Source organism: Dermacentor albipictus, chromosome 1 (assembly GCF_038994185.2).
Source record: "Dermacentor albipictus isolate Rhodes 1998 colony chromosome 1, USDA_Dalb.pri_finalv2, whole genome shotgun sequence".
Taxonomy (NCBI): Eukaryota; Metazoa; Arthropoda; class Arachnida; order Ixodida; family Ixodidae; genus Dermacentor; species Dermacentor albipictus.
The window spans coordinates 96,069,734-96,086,010 of NC_091821.1; the positions used below are offsets into that span (position 1 = coordinate 96,069,734).

General features: G+C 41.1%; 1 protein-coding gene across 6 annotated transcripts in view; it reads right to left on the minus strand.

The window, feature by feature from the left end:
- Positions 1–247: 247 nt before the first annotated feature.
- LOC135902635 (breast cancer anti-estrogen resistance protein 3 homolog) overlaps positions 248–16,277 on the minus strand; it is a 252,610-nt gene continuing 236,580 nt past the window's right edge. For all 6 annotated transcript variants that reach the window (XM_065432828.2, XM_065432830.2, XM_070523630.1 and 3 more), the window contains 2 exons: positions 12,603–12,771; positions 248–6,089 (listed from right to left, as the gene is read on the minus strand). In XM_065432828.2, coding sequence (XP_065288900.1) covers positions 5,547–6,089; positions 12,603–12,771 — 712 coding nt within the window. In that variant the 3' untranslated portion in view covers positions 248–5,546. The remainder of the gene's footprint in view (positions 6,090–12,602; positions 12,772–16,277) is intronic.

A 16,277-nucleotide genomic window follows, 5' to 3' on the forward strand; every position in this document is an offset into this window, starting at 1 on the left:
AAGCAGCAGAAGCCACGCCTAAATGTCGACACCAGGCAGACAGTTCAGCTCATAGTCTTGAAAACAGCTAAGAGGCCTCACCGAAACAACCCTGCACATCATCCTCATTGTACCTTTTACTACAACCTCCGAGGAGGGCACTTCTCCAGCTAGCGCTGCGACTGTGTTGCGTGTTTTGTGCAGGCCTGTTTTTTTTTCTTACCACACTTTCAGTGAAGAATAATTTTTCTTACCCTTATATACAGGATTCATTTGGCCTAACACATAGTGCTTTTAATCAGGCAACACATTACAAATTTGTGACTAGAACAGGTGACGGTCATCACACAACACAAAGCTCTCGTAAACATCACACTTTGTTGGTGTCTTTTACAGCACATAAGAAGTTCTAATTAATTGCCATTACATAAATTGGCTGTGCTCTCATGTGACTTCACATGTACAGGTCAAAGCATATATACATGGTACACAATGTTTCCCTCTTCATCCTTCATACAAGACCTAAGAGGCTGTACAATGAAAAATGCTCATATACTATTCAGCTGCCAAAAACAGTGCACAAGTTTTAAAAAATATTTAAATAAAATTTGAGTTCTGTATTTTTCTAACACTCACTAGCAAAGTCTAGAACCTTTGCAAGTTCTATTGGCATCCATTATCACCATAATTCCCTGAAGTGGTGGACAAAATTTAGACCCTATGGCTTTGATGAGTGCAAATAAAGTTTGTTAGATATGGATACATATAATAGACGAGTGCATTTGAATCATGTTTTCTTAGTTAAGTGCAGTCACATTAAGTGAACTGCATATCGCTTTTAACTCGAAGACAAAGATGCATTGACAGTTGCCTTGAGATGCATTGAGAGTTGTCTTGGGGCCTACATTTAAAGCCACATTGCGCACATTTGAGTCTGAAATTCTGACTTAATTCTAATTAAATACAATACCATATAAACTGGAACATAGGTTGTCCAGAATATATGTCAACCCCTGACCTTGACTTGGCCAGACAACGATTCGCAATGTGCCAAAGACCACTATATAAGACGAGTGGTGACTTTAGCTGTGTGTGTGTATGTATGTGTTCTTTTTGAGGGGCGAGGGGGGGAAATCTCATCCTACATTCTAGTTTATACAGTAGACTGCATACCCCATATTTTACATTTATAACTGTTAGTAAACACTACAGCATTGTACAGCAGATTTTTTTAGAGGGAGGGGGGACATATAGCTACAGTCGTCTTCCGTTAACTTGACCCTGATGGAACCGGTGAGATTGATCTAATTATCTGGCGAGTTAAAATAAACAGAGATGTACAAAAAATGTCAAAATACACCACTGATCCATTAGCAGTATTTGCCAGAATCGAACTTGTCCCCAAGCCAAATGCAAGCCCACTTTCTGTGTGTTCAAAGTAGAAAACTAACGTCGAAATTACGTTACAGCTCCTAAACAAACAAATCTAACATGCATCTGATTTTTTAGCAAGAAAAAAAAAGTGTTGCAGAATAGCAGCTGGTTTGCTGGACATGCAGCGCCTGCCACATCCATGTCTTTTCTTAGTCCGTCTTTCTTGCACTGTTCATTATGCAACTTTACCAACCCGCCGAACTTGCCGCACTTGTCCGTTTCCTTGAGTCAGCTTCACCGCAGTACAATGTTATGCGGTAAAGCATACAAACACCGCAAAGGTGGTTCTGATTTTGTAACCGATTGCACTGCGCAGGGAATTTTCGGCCCAATTTTCTTGAAGAAAAGAAAAGGCGCGTAATAGAATCGGGTAAATATCGTGATCAGACATTGTAAGCTATGGTTATTGCTTGAAAATCTTTCTAGCGCAGGCCGGAAATAAGTAGTTTTCGGCTGGATTTTTTTTTTCTTTTACGTGTGTTGAACACATTATATTGTCCCACAAGAGCTGCCAAGATGGATACTGCCACTAAAGGGTTTGCTATTGGAGTCACCATAGGAATACGCGCGTGCTTGCGGATCAGCCAAGTTCGAATTATCTGGTGAAGGCCAATTTTAGGAACGAAATAACAAAACCTTGGGCCCGTAGAAATGCGTGGGCTTTGGTCAGGATCGAATTAACTGAAAGATCGAATGAACCGGAGTCAAATTAACGGAAGTCTACTGTATAGTAATAGCTTCAACAAGTAACCTCGTTTTTAAAGAAATGGCCAGCAATGCATAATTTGTGCATAATTTGTGTAATTTGTGCATAATTTGTGTAATTTGTGCAATGCACTTTTCCACTTAAGCAATATGCAGAAACTGTGTTGGCACACGATAGGAACTGGTAGCTTACCACTTACACAGGATGCAATAAATTATTTACACAAAAAAAAATATACCTCATTTGACGGCAGATTGCACCCTGTGTTTGCAACAACCCTCTACAGTTTTTAAAGGAACGCTAAATAGAAGCACTAAACCAGCTTGCACTGGTGAGGTATTCTTGAAAGCTTGTATTTTCACTCCTGTGACACATGTTCATTACTAAAGGAGAAAATTAATGCAAAACTTCCCTTTTTTGAATTTTGCACACGAACTGCAGCACCACTATGTCAGTGTGACATCATGGACTTCAAGCTATTTTCTCAAATTTGGAGCATTTTAGCATTCTCAAATTTGGAGCATTTTAGCACCAGAAAAAGTTTTTATACCTTTCTAAGCGAGTCTTTGGTTTACTTAGAATGCAATGTATTCCTTCTTTGTCGACGAACAATTAACTAGACAGGAGAGATGCTCCATGTCCTTACAGGAAGATTGTGCAGGACCTTCAATGGACTGTCGCTGCAGTTCTTTTGTTTTTTGTGCATTTTTCTGGCCTACGAAGCATCTGCTCACAGTAACAGTGACCTTTTCAGCATTCTAAAAATGGCAATTTACTAAGCTTATCTTAACGTTCCTCTTTAGTGTCCCTTAACCCTAAACCAGGCTCAAGATAACACCATGTACACGAGACATTGTGCAATAATTGTTTGTTGGTAGCCACACCTGAAGATTATTAGTACACATTCAAGTCACAAATGAAGATGACTTAGTGTGTGCCTTGGGGAAAGACAACTCATTTCGTTTGTCTTTCTGTAGTTCATAAGAATGCATTTAGCTATAAAAAGTATTTTAAAGCAATAGCACAAAACGAAACCACTGGAATGTCTGAGACTAATGTTTAGCAATGCTACTGTTGGTACCTCTTGGGAGAGACTCAAAATTCTGATACACAAGTGTGATCTTGGCAGCTGAAAACAAGCTACAAACGATAAGTAGTGAAACCAACATTCCACAAGAACCAATTTCAATACATTCCATGTATAAATGCAGCACTAAAAGGACAAAAGTGTTCTTGTTTTCTTTTTTTGTGAGCATTTGCCATACAGCACCAATAGTACTACAAACTGTCATATATGTCTTAAAGTACATGCAGGAGATTTTAATGTCACCTCTACCTGTGTGACAAAATATTCAACTATGTTGAATATTTTGTCACACAGGCATATCCATTACCGAGTTTAAGGTCAGCCAAATGGAAATTAATTAAAGAAGTTATGTGGAACGAAAGGTAGATAAATGTGGCATTATCACTAGCTGTAATTTTTTCAGGAAACGGGCACAGTACCTCAAATTACAGGGTTGCTTTTCTAATTATGTTTCAAAGGAAAGCATCATTGTTTACATCCAAACATATCATTGCTACATTTGTGACAAGACTTAAGACAAATGCTACTGGACCATGTAGCTAGGTTTCCATTGCTGGCATTCCAATGTTGTAGAGGGTGAGGACATTTCTTAACAGTCGTGCCCTTTACTAAAAGTGTGGGTACACAATAAGAGCCCACCACACTGCCCAAAGCAACCACTTGGAGACATGCATGTGCACACAGATGCTGCCCTGGTAACTTATGACAAACATTACGAATCTGGCGAGTTTAGTTGATGCCAATGCATATTACACTACCATTTATTAACTTGTATGTATATAGGTCACACACTGTTCACTGCAATTAAAAAAAACCCTGGAACACCCTGTGGAGGTTCAGTATGTGGTCCCTGACTAAATATAGGTTTTTGTAAGATGTAGCATTCATACATTGATTTTTTTTAATAAGCTTACTCTGCTTCTTGTCCCTCACAAGCAGCACTGTCCACCACATTAAAACACCTTCTTTTGTCTGATCTCAATGATGCATTAAGTGAACAAACCATACAAAACAGCAGAGAAGACGTACATGAATACACATGGCAAGAAGAATGCCATATTATTGGCATAAAAGCAGCAAGTGGTGAGGGTAATGATTTGAAAAATTTTGGCTAGCTGTGCTGTGACAATGTCACAAATTAGCATGTGTCTGGGAAACAGCTTCTGGTAGACCTTTTAGTATTTTTCATTACACACGTGTGCCAGAGAGAACGCAAATTTCATTACAGATGTTTGGTAGAAGTTCGTAAGAGGCTCAGCCATGGAACACTTCTATAGTATTAATATGAGGCACATTGAAAAGGATGGAAGGTGACACAGTGCTCCAAGATCTGCCAGATATGCAAGCGGAAGGGGCTAAAAAAAAAAGGGAGACCAGTGTGACCACTCACATTTTTTCCCCTCAAAAAGTAACCCAGGTATCAACCGAGCGGTGCCTGAAGTTGAAAATGTACCCTAGGTTAGCAAAACATTCCAGGGCCCCTAAACCACTTACACAAAAGTAAAACTAAGTTTTTCTGCAACAAACCCCCTTCTTCTCAACTCTTCTCTGGGATCACTTGCATGCAGGCAAAATGACCTCCATTAATCTTGAACAATGGATTATGGTATCGGGAGAATGGCCACAGAGAGGCTTTTCGTGTCAAAACACCCCCAATTTTTTTTATCCTCGTAAGGAAAACTCTTAAGAAAGAGAAGCAGATTATCAGCAGGCTGGAAACATTACCAAAAATATTGAGCACATTGAAAACACCTGTGTGTGCAGGTTACAAACACCTGCCTCCTATACCCCTTGAAAGATACTGTGTGCTACCTACATTTAACATGAAAAATTACAGTATATTGTAAGAGCAAAAGGACATATATTGTTTTCATACTTAATGCTTAGTAGGAGCAGCACATTCACATATTGTGAGTGTAGAGTCACATCCATGCCAGAAGCAGCTTAGAGTACAATACCTTTTTTTTGGTAATGTGACACAAGAAACACATGTACTCATCACAAACCTACAATAAATGATGCAAGACCTGTTGCATGCTGTTATAACTATCCACAAAAAAGTGGCTGAAAAAGACATTCAGCACACTGCTCCACTGCAGCTGATCAAGAAATCTACAATAAACGTCTCTAAAATTCATTAGCCTTCAATGCTGTGCATCAACTACTGCTGCTCATCACTATTCAGTCTGTCTTTAGCACTCTGAAAACTCCTCCAGCGTTTTGGTACTATCACATTGACAGCTGTCACAAGGAAGATGACTTCAGCTGGCCATTCTTGTTCATTAACTTCATGCCACCTGTTCACTGGGCTTAGGCACATGTAATCACCCACCCCCATCATCACACAGGTGTGCCAATTGGTTCGGACCGAACTGACATGGCTGCTAACACTTGTGTCAACTTGGCATGTCTTTCACAGGATGCCACAGTGGCACCGCGTGCACCCCACAGGAACAGCAGGTGAAACTCAGTCCGAAAGAGGTCCAGCATAATGTCATCTAACTTTACATTCTCGAACACGATCTCGCCGTTGCGCCGATATGTTGGAAGCTGTTGAGTCACCAACCGCTGCTGTTCTAGGTGTGAAAGCAACAACTGAAGACCATAGTCAGCAGTTGAGTTCTCCCAAGGGAGTAGGAGCAGCTCTGAACTAGTGTCCTTGCGTTGGGCAGATGCTGCAGATGGATTTACAAGCAGCCCTTCAAAGCTGTGCTCCAGGATGAGCAGTATAGAGAGTAAGTAAGGCAGGCAGGTGTTGGGTGCTTGAGGGTTGCTACATTCCTGCATGTTCTTCAGGGCTGGCCGCAGCTTGGTCTCGTAGGCAAGTGCTGTGTCTGTATGCCGTTGGCGCAATGCCAGCCATGTGGTCTTCAATCGAGAAATCTGAAAAGAGCAGGAGTCCAAGGGTGAGTCTACTGAGCATAGCACAGTGTAGAAAGCAGTTGAAGGGGTAGAACAAGATCTGTTGTAAGGTAGAGTTTGCCTGTTGCATTCACAAAAGATATATTTAATTCACCATGTACTTCAAAGAGGTCATAAATGTATAAAATGAATAATATAAGAATAAACGGTGTACAAAAAAACTTTGCAGTAGCACAATAATGAGTCTGTGCTGTTCAGGTGTACATAAGGAAGAGTGTTCAAGCAGTAACTAAGCTGACAACCGCAGTGCCTATTCTTGGTATTCTATTTCATATATTGGTTCCATATATATTGGTATTCTATTTCACCCTGCCTGGAATACAGGTCAGCTACCAATCAAACATATGGCATGAGCATTCTGAAGTACAACAGAGCGAAAAATGGTTCAAAATTTCAAAATGAACAAATTTTCAGTTCTACTACTCATACATGTGAAATAACCAAGGTTGGAGCTGGGCAAGTCTGTATACACTCACAGTTAAGCACTTAGAAAAATGTGATGAAGCAGTCCAGACAGGTTCATTAAAATAAATTAGTTTAGGATAGTTTATATGCATTTTTCTTATACTTCTCCTTTGTTCCATTCCTTCCTTACCACATTACAGGGAACTCAAATGTAAAGGGCTTATTTTTCTCCAGGAGGTAATAACTACTATTATTAGCCTCCAGAAGCCTCATTGGTGCCCTCTTTTGTGAAGTGTCAGATGATGGACTCTGTTGCCATGCCTTGTATGCACTCACTATGTGAAGGTTGATGCAATTGATCAACCTAACGTACTCTAGTTTTTAAAGCCACTCAAACACCATACTGTTTTGTATACCTTCAATACATCAAGGAGGATAAAGCTTCAGAAGCTTGCTGCCTCCACTGTGCTCAGGGAACCTGCCCTTTGCTGTAAAGATGATTATGATAAAGAACATATTTAAATGGCGCATTGTTGTGTTTCAACATGTTATAAAATTAACTTTTCTCAAGATGTTAAACTGCATCAGACAACGCCAGTTATAAGACGTAAGCTTGTTTAGTGCATGTTTACTATGAATATATTTGTCAATACAATCTCACTCTCCAGAACAACAGATTTTCGGCGATACAGCCATATAACTAGAACCTCCGATTCAAAGTCAGTGAAAAAAACAGTGGATCAAACAAAGTAGCCTAGTCAATGTGGCTATGTCAGCTGCACTGCTGACCTGCACAGAAAATTAGAATTGATTACTTCCACCATACTAAGAGTGACAAGTCATAACAGACTCAGCTTGGTCCCTGTACATAAATTAATTGAATGTCCATGTCAGAAATACATTACTAAACCAGCTCTTGATGTAGAATTCTTTGTTGCTGCCATCAGCCATGCTTGTTGCTGCCATCAGCCATGCACACAATTAATGGGCGAGATTTGTCCAATGATATTAATAAATGCTAGTGAGTTGTGAAATCAGAAATAACCAGCCAAATACAGGTGCAGGTCATGCACCGCCTTTAATATGCTTCTGTGCAATAATTTCATGTGCATTTTAAAAATAAAAAATTAAAAGGTAATATGCAGCAAAGCCACCTTAAAAACAGGTTCTTGTGGATATTTTGTCAGTGAATAGAGTATCTTTATTCTTCTACTGATAATGTGGTGTTTTAGAACTGGTTTGAAGTTTTCCAAAATGCAATCAGAGATAAGAAATTTTAACGGAAAAGAAACATCAAGATTACTACCAGGGTGTTAAACCCGTTAATACTATATGGTTTCCATGATTGGGTACAAAGTGCTTTGATCTTTCCTGTTCAGTTCTGGTTCTGCAACGTAAAAATTATAACGGCTCAAACAAGTTCACAGCATCAAGCTGGTCTGCGAACAGGTTCAGCATTTTCTATGCACCACAATGCCCAAAAAAACATTAAAAAACTTGCCACAATTACAAAGATGAAGACACCTTCCTAAAGAAAATTCCCAAAACATCTAGACTAACACAGCTGCAAATTTTACTCTTCACATGAACAGAACAATATGCGTTCCTAACTCCGGTTCCTAACTCAGGAGTGCACATAAATAGTGCCTTGTGTGAATCAGGAAAGGACACTGTTCTCGAGTTCTACACAGAAAGAGCTTTGAAAAATATAATCCTGCCTTCGAATTAACAATAAAACTGCTATGTATCCCACGTTATATGTGTTCAGCCTTTCAGGACAGTGGCATTCACTCGCAGCAGCAGGATGGTTGAACAAATTATGATGCAGTGTTCCTCTGGTTGGCTTGCGACTAGCATCTATTTTTCTCTGCATACCTCCTGGCAAGAAACTGGAGAGTATGCTAGTTACTACAGTCAAGTTTTAGTATTGTGACTGTACAACTGGTACTTGAGTTGGAGGAGTTAACAACCAAACCAAAGAACTGCAACACAAACAGCGATTCCTCAGAGACCCTCAAAAGACACCTTTACCTAGGAGCAAAACTTTCATGGCTGAGTTTACAACTGCAACTGTTTAAATCATTTCAGCCTAGGTGCCTGAAATTTCCAGTACATGTGCAGCATCTGTCCCGACACATGCAGATAAAGAATCTTGCAAGTCAAAAAGCTGCTAATGAAGTGCGACCACTGCGAAAAAGAATCTGGGCCCATATTTTATAATAACCCTCCTCATTTTTAAATATTTCCTTTTGTCATTGGCTTACATGACACCCTGCTCTTGTTATTGCTGGGATCGGCCACTCAGTGAGTCAGAAGATGAGGAAAGAATAGAATTGAAGGAAAATAACCTCTAGAAAACATGGATCCTGTTCTGTTCAGTGTAATGTGTTTGTTGACTCTGCGTTGCCAATTATGCTTGAGCCATTTTGTTCCATACCAGTAACCTTGACTATTTTTGTTATTAAGGTTCAGACCAGGATGTCAAACTCTCCAAAATACTGGTTTGGTTCGGGTTCAGTTTTGGTTTAGAGAAATTAAAATTTATTACTGTTTGTAACACTGAACTGGTTTGCAAACCAGTTCGGCACAATACATTTTATCCTACCCCATGGCGATACACTGCGTAGTACTATCGACTTGTTTGCATGGCACATGTGCACAAGTTTCATCAAAGGGAGGCAGAAATTTACGAATTAATTACACAGATACGGGGGAATATTCATGTACATATTAAGGACAGGTAATTAGTGATAATCCCTGGGTCTGCGTAAGGTCTGCGTCCACACTGGCTACTTTAACCGCACTAGAGTCAGTTAATTTTTATTTTGCTTCAGGTTTCTACTACAGGACTGTTGGTGAGCGAACTGTGGTATGTGATCTATGGGTGTCGAAGACAACACGAATTCACATTTTTTAACCCTTTACTGCACCTTGTTGCATTTACGCAACATTCTGATGAACGGCGTTAAAAACCGAAGCAAAGTCAGTTTCGAGCTTCCTGTACATGTTGTTTCATATCCGCAACATTGGTCTGTAAAACGCGGCACCTTGTGCTGCAATCTGTGCTAATTCTTTGCATCTTCTACCAAAACAAACGTGGCGGAGGCTGCGCGCGCCCAGGAGCAGTGATATAGGTAAGTTTTACAAATTGTAAATGTATTTCTCCATAAGACAAAGCGCAAAAAAAATTGTTACGCTATGCTCCACATCCTTCTGACTCTGTAGGTTCAAAAAAAATATTGTAATTTCGGAATAGTTTGTTCCTGGCGACAGAACGTTGCTATGTTGCACAAATGCAACAACGTCTACATGGTTTATTTTCTTCGGAATAATGAAATGGCTTCAAAACGCTGGTATGGCCTAGAAATTCCTCCTGATAGTGAAGGCAGTGACTATTCAATTAGTCACGACACCCACGAGTGTAAGCCCGTTTCGATTCAATATGTGGACAAGATGTTCTCTGGTCGAATTTCCTTTTTCCTTTTCAAAAGTACGCTGTGCCTCCGCACGTTGCCGTGTCACGTCGTCACGGGCACTGCTTTACGTCTGTGCTTCGATGTTCTACATTTTGTCAATAACCCGAAAACACTGCATTGTTTCCTGTCTGGACGGGAATCTGCATGACGTTCTGCACGAAGTGTGGGAACCACCTGTGCTGCACAAACATGTACAAGTGCTTCTTTTTTGTTCCACACTAAATCATAGGTGCACCAATGATTGTCTTGTGCAAATAAGCATCTGAGTATGAATCGCACTAAATCTATCTTTTACTTTCAACTTCTTCTTTATTTGCACATTGTTGCAAATATGCAACATACCCTTTTTCTGCAAATTGAAACCACAGACATTCGCTAAAGTAAGTTTCCATGGGAGTACAGGTACTATTATGCTTCCCTAAACGCCATGAATAATATTTTGAGGAAACAAAAAATTGTGCAGTAAAGGGTTAAATAAATTGCAACTTCAAACTTCTAGTCTGTAGCAAAGAAAGAAGCCAGCATTTGACATTTTGTTGTTTTTTTTAGAAGCAGGTGAAGACACTGATGCTTCTGAACTATGAGCAAGGATGACTTGTGCTGAACCATATGTTGATCTTTCTTGCGCATTGCATGTGGCATGTAGTCCTCCACTGGCTAAGGGTGGACAAAAGTCAAAAGCATGTACATTGTGCCCCACAAATAATTTCTACAACTTGGAGCGTTGTACTCTGCTTCGCTAAGCATGAAACGTGCGTTGAAACATCGCACAGAACTAAAGCAAATTTTATATGCTGTTTATAGCCGCGGCTACCGCTCACTGAAAAGGTGATCGCATTCGTTAGCAACCACAGTGCTATGGTTTCAATAAGCCATGCAGCTGAACTTGTTGATATCCCTCCTCGAGGACATCGTCTTTTCCGCTTGGCGTGTTTATCTAGCTTTATAACAAGTCGACCTAACGGCTGAATTCGGAGCGTCACCATAAATGTTGATTCGGCGGAGCCTCATGAAAAGAACCTTTCGGCTGCATAACACAACTGGCATGGCTGACTTCTGAAGTGCAAGCGTCTCTGCCGAAGTGGCCGTATCTTCCAGCACATACCCATCCTATATCCCCGTTCTTGCACACAATGTGACTCGTGAGTCATAACAATCTCCCAGTAGGGTAAGCCGATTGAAGTGGTTATTTTAACAGTCGTGCAAGCTACTGAGCACCCGTTGCCACCTTATATGCTTGAACCATTTCGTGCCGAACCAGTACCCATAATTTTTTAAATGTTTTTTTCAAATCAGGTTCCGTTTGGATTCAGGGCACATTCCAAAAACATAGTTTTGGGTTTGGGTTCAGTTCCTCCCAAAATTGATTTTGAGGTATGGTTTTCAGTTCTGGTTTAGTTTGACACCCTGGTTAAGACATATTCTAAAACTATAAGTTTGGGTTCCACTTCAGGTTCAGATTTGTTCCAAGAATACCGGTTCGGGTTCTAGCTCGGTTCTGGCCAAAAGTTCGATTCAGATTCAGCTTTTGATTCAGATTCTGGTGCATTTCAAGACCCTGATTAATATCCAGAATAAAGAGTAGTTAGGAGATCCCTTTGCAGGAAAAGTCTAAAGCATGCTTGAAAACTGCAAAACATGACAAAGGTTGGTGCAATTACTACATGAGAGTGACCTCTCATCAGTGAAATTTTGACGTTAATTTATGTAGAATTAATTATGTAGCACTAAATGAGTGGAATTAAGAGCAAAATGTGTGTGAGCTGTGTTAACTAGATACACAGCAGCTTAGTCAATGCGTCATCTTGTGACAGCCGTAAGACCACGCTTCAGTTCCAAAACTGCATAGACTCTATAAATTAACTTATATGGCATGACATTCGGTGACTTGAGTCATGAAAATGCAGTTGTACTTTTAGGCCATGTTGGTAGTGATTTTATGGAAGACAGATTAAAAAATATGATGCTTGTTGGCCTAATAATAATACCCAATTTTATTAAATTTACACTCGAAAAAAATATAGACAGTAATTTAAGAGCACCAATGTTATACATTTGTGCATTGAGAGCAGAAGAAAACTAAGAAGAATGCAGCAATTCCACCCAGAGCATAGCAGGTGGCAAAGGCAAGTCCCTCTGCTTGTGTCATTGGAATGCCATACACAGCACCACCATTTGTTGCATATGAGGCCAATAGTAAAGAACAGCTGCCATATGAAACTAGGATTCAATGCTTTAACAATTATTCGTTAAATGTGACTTTACAAGGAAGTCACGATTTTAGCCCAAGTTTTCTTGAATTTGTTCTCTAAAATTGTGTCAGGAGGCACTACAAAACTTGTTTAATGCTGCAGCTACATTTTTTTCAGGGCTTTCAAGTTGACTGTCGCAAATGACAATTAGAAGAGTAACTAACTGTACTGCCATCATTTTAGAAATGGTTCATTCAGAAGTATATGAATTCAAAGGAAAGAACTATAAAGAAAAATATTCCAGAGATGCAGAAAAATAAAGCGCAAAGCTACAACCCTTGCAGTGAATAAGCAATAAAACAAAAGTTCATGTTGATTTAATAGTTAAAAAAGAAAACTACCTGCGACATAGCAAGTCCTTGCATGATTCCTGTGAAACCATAAAGGTTTCCCAAAGCTGTCTTTGTGTCACCAGCCACTTGGATCCACTTGTTCAGCAGCTCCACACGCTCCACATCATCAGCACACATCAACAGCGTTGACGCAACAAACAGTTTCAGGCACTCAGTCCTAAAGGAAAAATGTGAAACTGTTACATACATTTCACTCACGCCTTTAGCAAGTTTTGTCATGGTCAACATCAATAAAAGGGTAAATACAGAATCACGAAAGTCATATTTTTGATGAACTGTGGCAAGACAGAGAAGGAAAAAGTGGGGCACTTGGAAGTTAATGAATCACTGATGCACAGGTAGATAAGTAATCCAGCATCTCCTTTTGTAGTATCACTACTGAGTCCTGTTAAGAAGGGACGTGGCTTTTAAAATCAACTTCCTTATTTATTAATGGATTTTGATGAAAATTGGCAGAGCTAGTGGTAATTTTTCTGCGATGTTATCATATAAGCTTCAGTTACATCTCAACAACTTCTTTATTTAAAAATTTCTTCTCCTTTTGGACTTGTCCCCAAAGCCTGAACAACTTAAATGTGATAAGAGACTCGTTCGAATCATTGTGCGTTCCAAAATGAATGGTTGAAGGCGTGACATTCCTAGATTTTTTTTTTTACAACATGATTTCTTTAGTTCTCATTTTTATGAGGTGACTACAACAGGCATACAGACTATGAACAACTGATTGATTGATTATGGGGTTTTACGTGCCAAAACCACTTTCTGATTATGAGGCACGCCTGTGAACAACTAGTTGAATAATTATTTCAGAAGAAGTCACATTGGAAAAGCAAGAATGCCACACCCTGAATAGCACTTCAATGAACGAAGACAGAATTCAAAAAGATTTAGCAGTCATGAACAAATCAGCAGTACAAGCTGTCTAGGAGGGAAAAAAACACTTACGAGAAAAAGGGTTTTTAAAGCTGTACCTTGGATTTTAAGTTATCAAAACGCACCAGGACTGTAGTCATTGATATTGATGCCCTATCAATGGCCTATCAGTGGAGTGTTTCGCCTTTAGTCTGAAGTGCTTTGCTTGCCTTCTTTTTCTCCAAGACATCCTTCTCGACTTCTCTGTGAAGAGCATGTTGGCCAGGTTGCAGACCAAATGTTGTACAATATCCCACAAGAGCACAGTGGGTCCTAAAATTGTGTTTTGCCTGGTTGCCTTGTTGGTGACTGGGTCTAGCGGAGCAGGGAGCCTCACCCCTCATAATGTATCTATCGCATTCAGTGGCACACTTCTGTCTTTTTGTAGCGATGACCAGATGACTAAGCAAAGGCTTTCAGAAGCATTTTGATTTTTTTCCTTTTTTTTCCTGCCCAAGGGCTGAGCTGCACATTAGAAAAGCGCATTTACATGGGCAGCAATGCAGCTGAAACATGCATGCCTTGCAAGTCAGCACTTATGTGGAGGTTGTGGGGATGCGCGACCCTCGCGCCTCCCCTGATGTTTTTCCCGCATAGCGCGTCTCCTGTAGTGCGGCTTCGCCGCACACGCGGCGGTCCGAGTGGTACAGGCGCAGTGCGAGAGATGGCGCTAGTGTTGCGCGCCGCGAGGTTACTAGGGCGCCGAAAGGAAGGCGCTTGTTCTCTTGGGTTCGAGACAGGAAGCGGGACGGTCGTGCTGCACGTGCGGCAGCAACGCTTCCCCGGCGGGTCGCCGAACAGCGCGGACATTCCGTGCGCGCGGCGACCGATGTATCTGCGAGACCGCCTCGCGTGGCCGCCTTCGAACGCGCCACGATTCGCGTGACCATACACGCGAACGACCAGGCGTTGGGATCCAGCATGGGGCGAACATATTCGCTCGCTTCCGGTCGCGGTGAGTCGGACTTCTAGATTTGTCGCGCGCCCGTCGGCATGTTTTGTGGATAGCAACTCGGCTAGCAGGCATTGATGTATGAAAGGTGCAATAAATGCCCTTGTGATTGTTTGCACTACTGTGTTGTCGTTCCTTTGTCCCAAGAGTACGGTGTGAGAATCCCCACATCAGACCCCACAAGGTTAACCTTGTACTTTTGCGGCCTAATGTTTGCACCAGCTGCCATATTTCGAGAACATTTTACTGTACCAACTTTTTCTCTTTTGAACCTTGTGAGGTCCTGGAGAGCTTAAGAATTGCAGTGGAAGGCTTGTTGAATAGCACGACCATAGCTAAATGTAACATCCTTGGTGCCCACCCCCTTTTCATTCGCATTTTTTTTTTTCATTTTTATTGGCACCTTCACATCACGCGCTTCGATGTGAATGAATTGAAATAATCAAGCCAAAAAAAGTGAGGAAATGCTGACCTGCACTGTAGCTTAATACCTCTGTCACACGAGCACGCAAAAAGTCTTTTACGTAAGCGGTCTTTTAGCAAGTTGAAATACTTTTTATTGAAAAGGGGTTGCGCAGCAGACACATGGCACTGACAATCTCTTTTTAGTGTTTGCGTCTGGGCACGCTACTGAAAGCGTGGCGCTGGCGCTTGAAACAAAATCAGGCAAATTAAAGTGATCTATCTCAAGATATTAGAGGAAAATTGTTGTATTACACATTTTTCAAATAAGTTTAATAATGCCAGACTAAGAAACATTATAGCAAAGAGTTATCCTCATACATTAAAGACTGTTTGCAGGAATAGCGAAGTGCACAAGTTTGTGTGGCAACAATGGGCTCCTCTTATCACATTGGCTGCAGCTGCAGCGTTCATGCCACGGACTACCTTCAATGGTCAGGCAGCGCAGCGATCGGCTCAGCCGTCGGCGCCACCGTGTCAGTTGTGGAAAACACAAAGGCGGCCACTGCTACGGAGGCATGCTTTTGCGGCACTCGTTTGAAACGTGTCGGTCGTTTTAAATTGTGGTTTTAAGGCAATCAAAAACATCGAGGCCCCTTTTGAACCACCGACACTTGAGAAAGGCTGTCAAATTTACGACTACAACCATGTATATCCTGTCAAAGAAGCAAATAGCACTGACATTGCAGTGAGGTGCTTAAAATAAATTATGCGGTTTTAGGTGTCAGAGCCATGATCTGATTATGAGGCACACCATAGTGGGGGACTCCAGAATAATTTGGACCACCTGGGGTTCCTTTACGTGGACCTAAATCTAAGCACCCCAGTGTTTTCACATTCCGCCCCCATCGAAATTTGGCCACCGTGGCTGGGATTTGATCCCGCGACCTAGTGCTTAGCAGCCGAACACCATAGCAACTAAGCAACCACCGCAGGCCGCGAAATGTTTGTCACAACAAATCAAGCATGCTTACGACGTCGAACTCAAAGTAAGTTAACAAATAATTCTTTTATTCCATTTAAGTGAGCAAATACAGCCGTAGACATTTTTCAACTGTCATTTGTAGCTCCATTACTTGGAGCGTGCCTTGCACCTCACAAGTGTAGAGGTTTTGGCGAATTGGCAGGTAAGTGCTTTTTTTCTCCGTTGACAAAGTGCCTCGAGCATATTCTAGTATTGTCGTTTGGGCTCGAATGTGAGAGGGCATTACCGCTGAAGGATAATAGAGAGCAGTCAGCTGAGACTGAACAAATATACACTAGCCTGCGTGGGAGAAATGCTAATTTTCAAATACTCGACGTGTTCTGTGGTGTACTCCAACCTTAGTTCTGCTGTT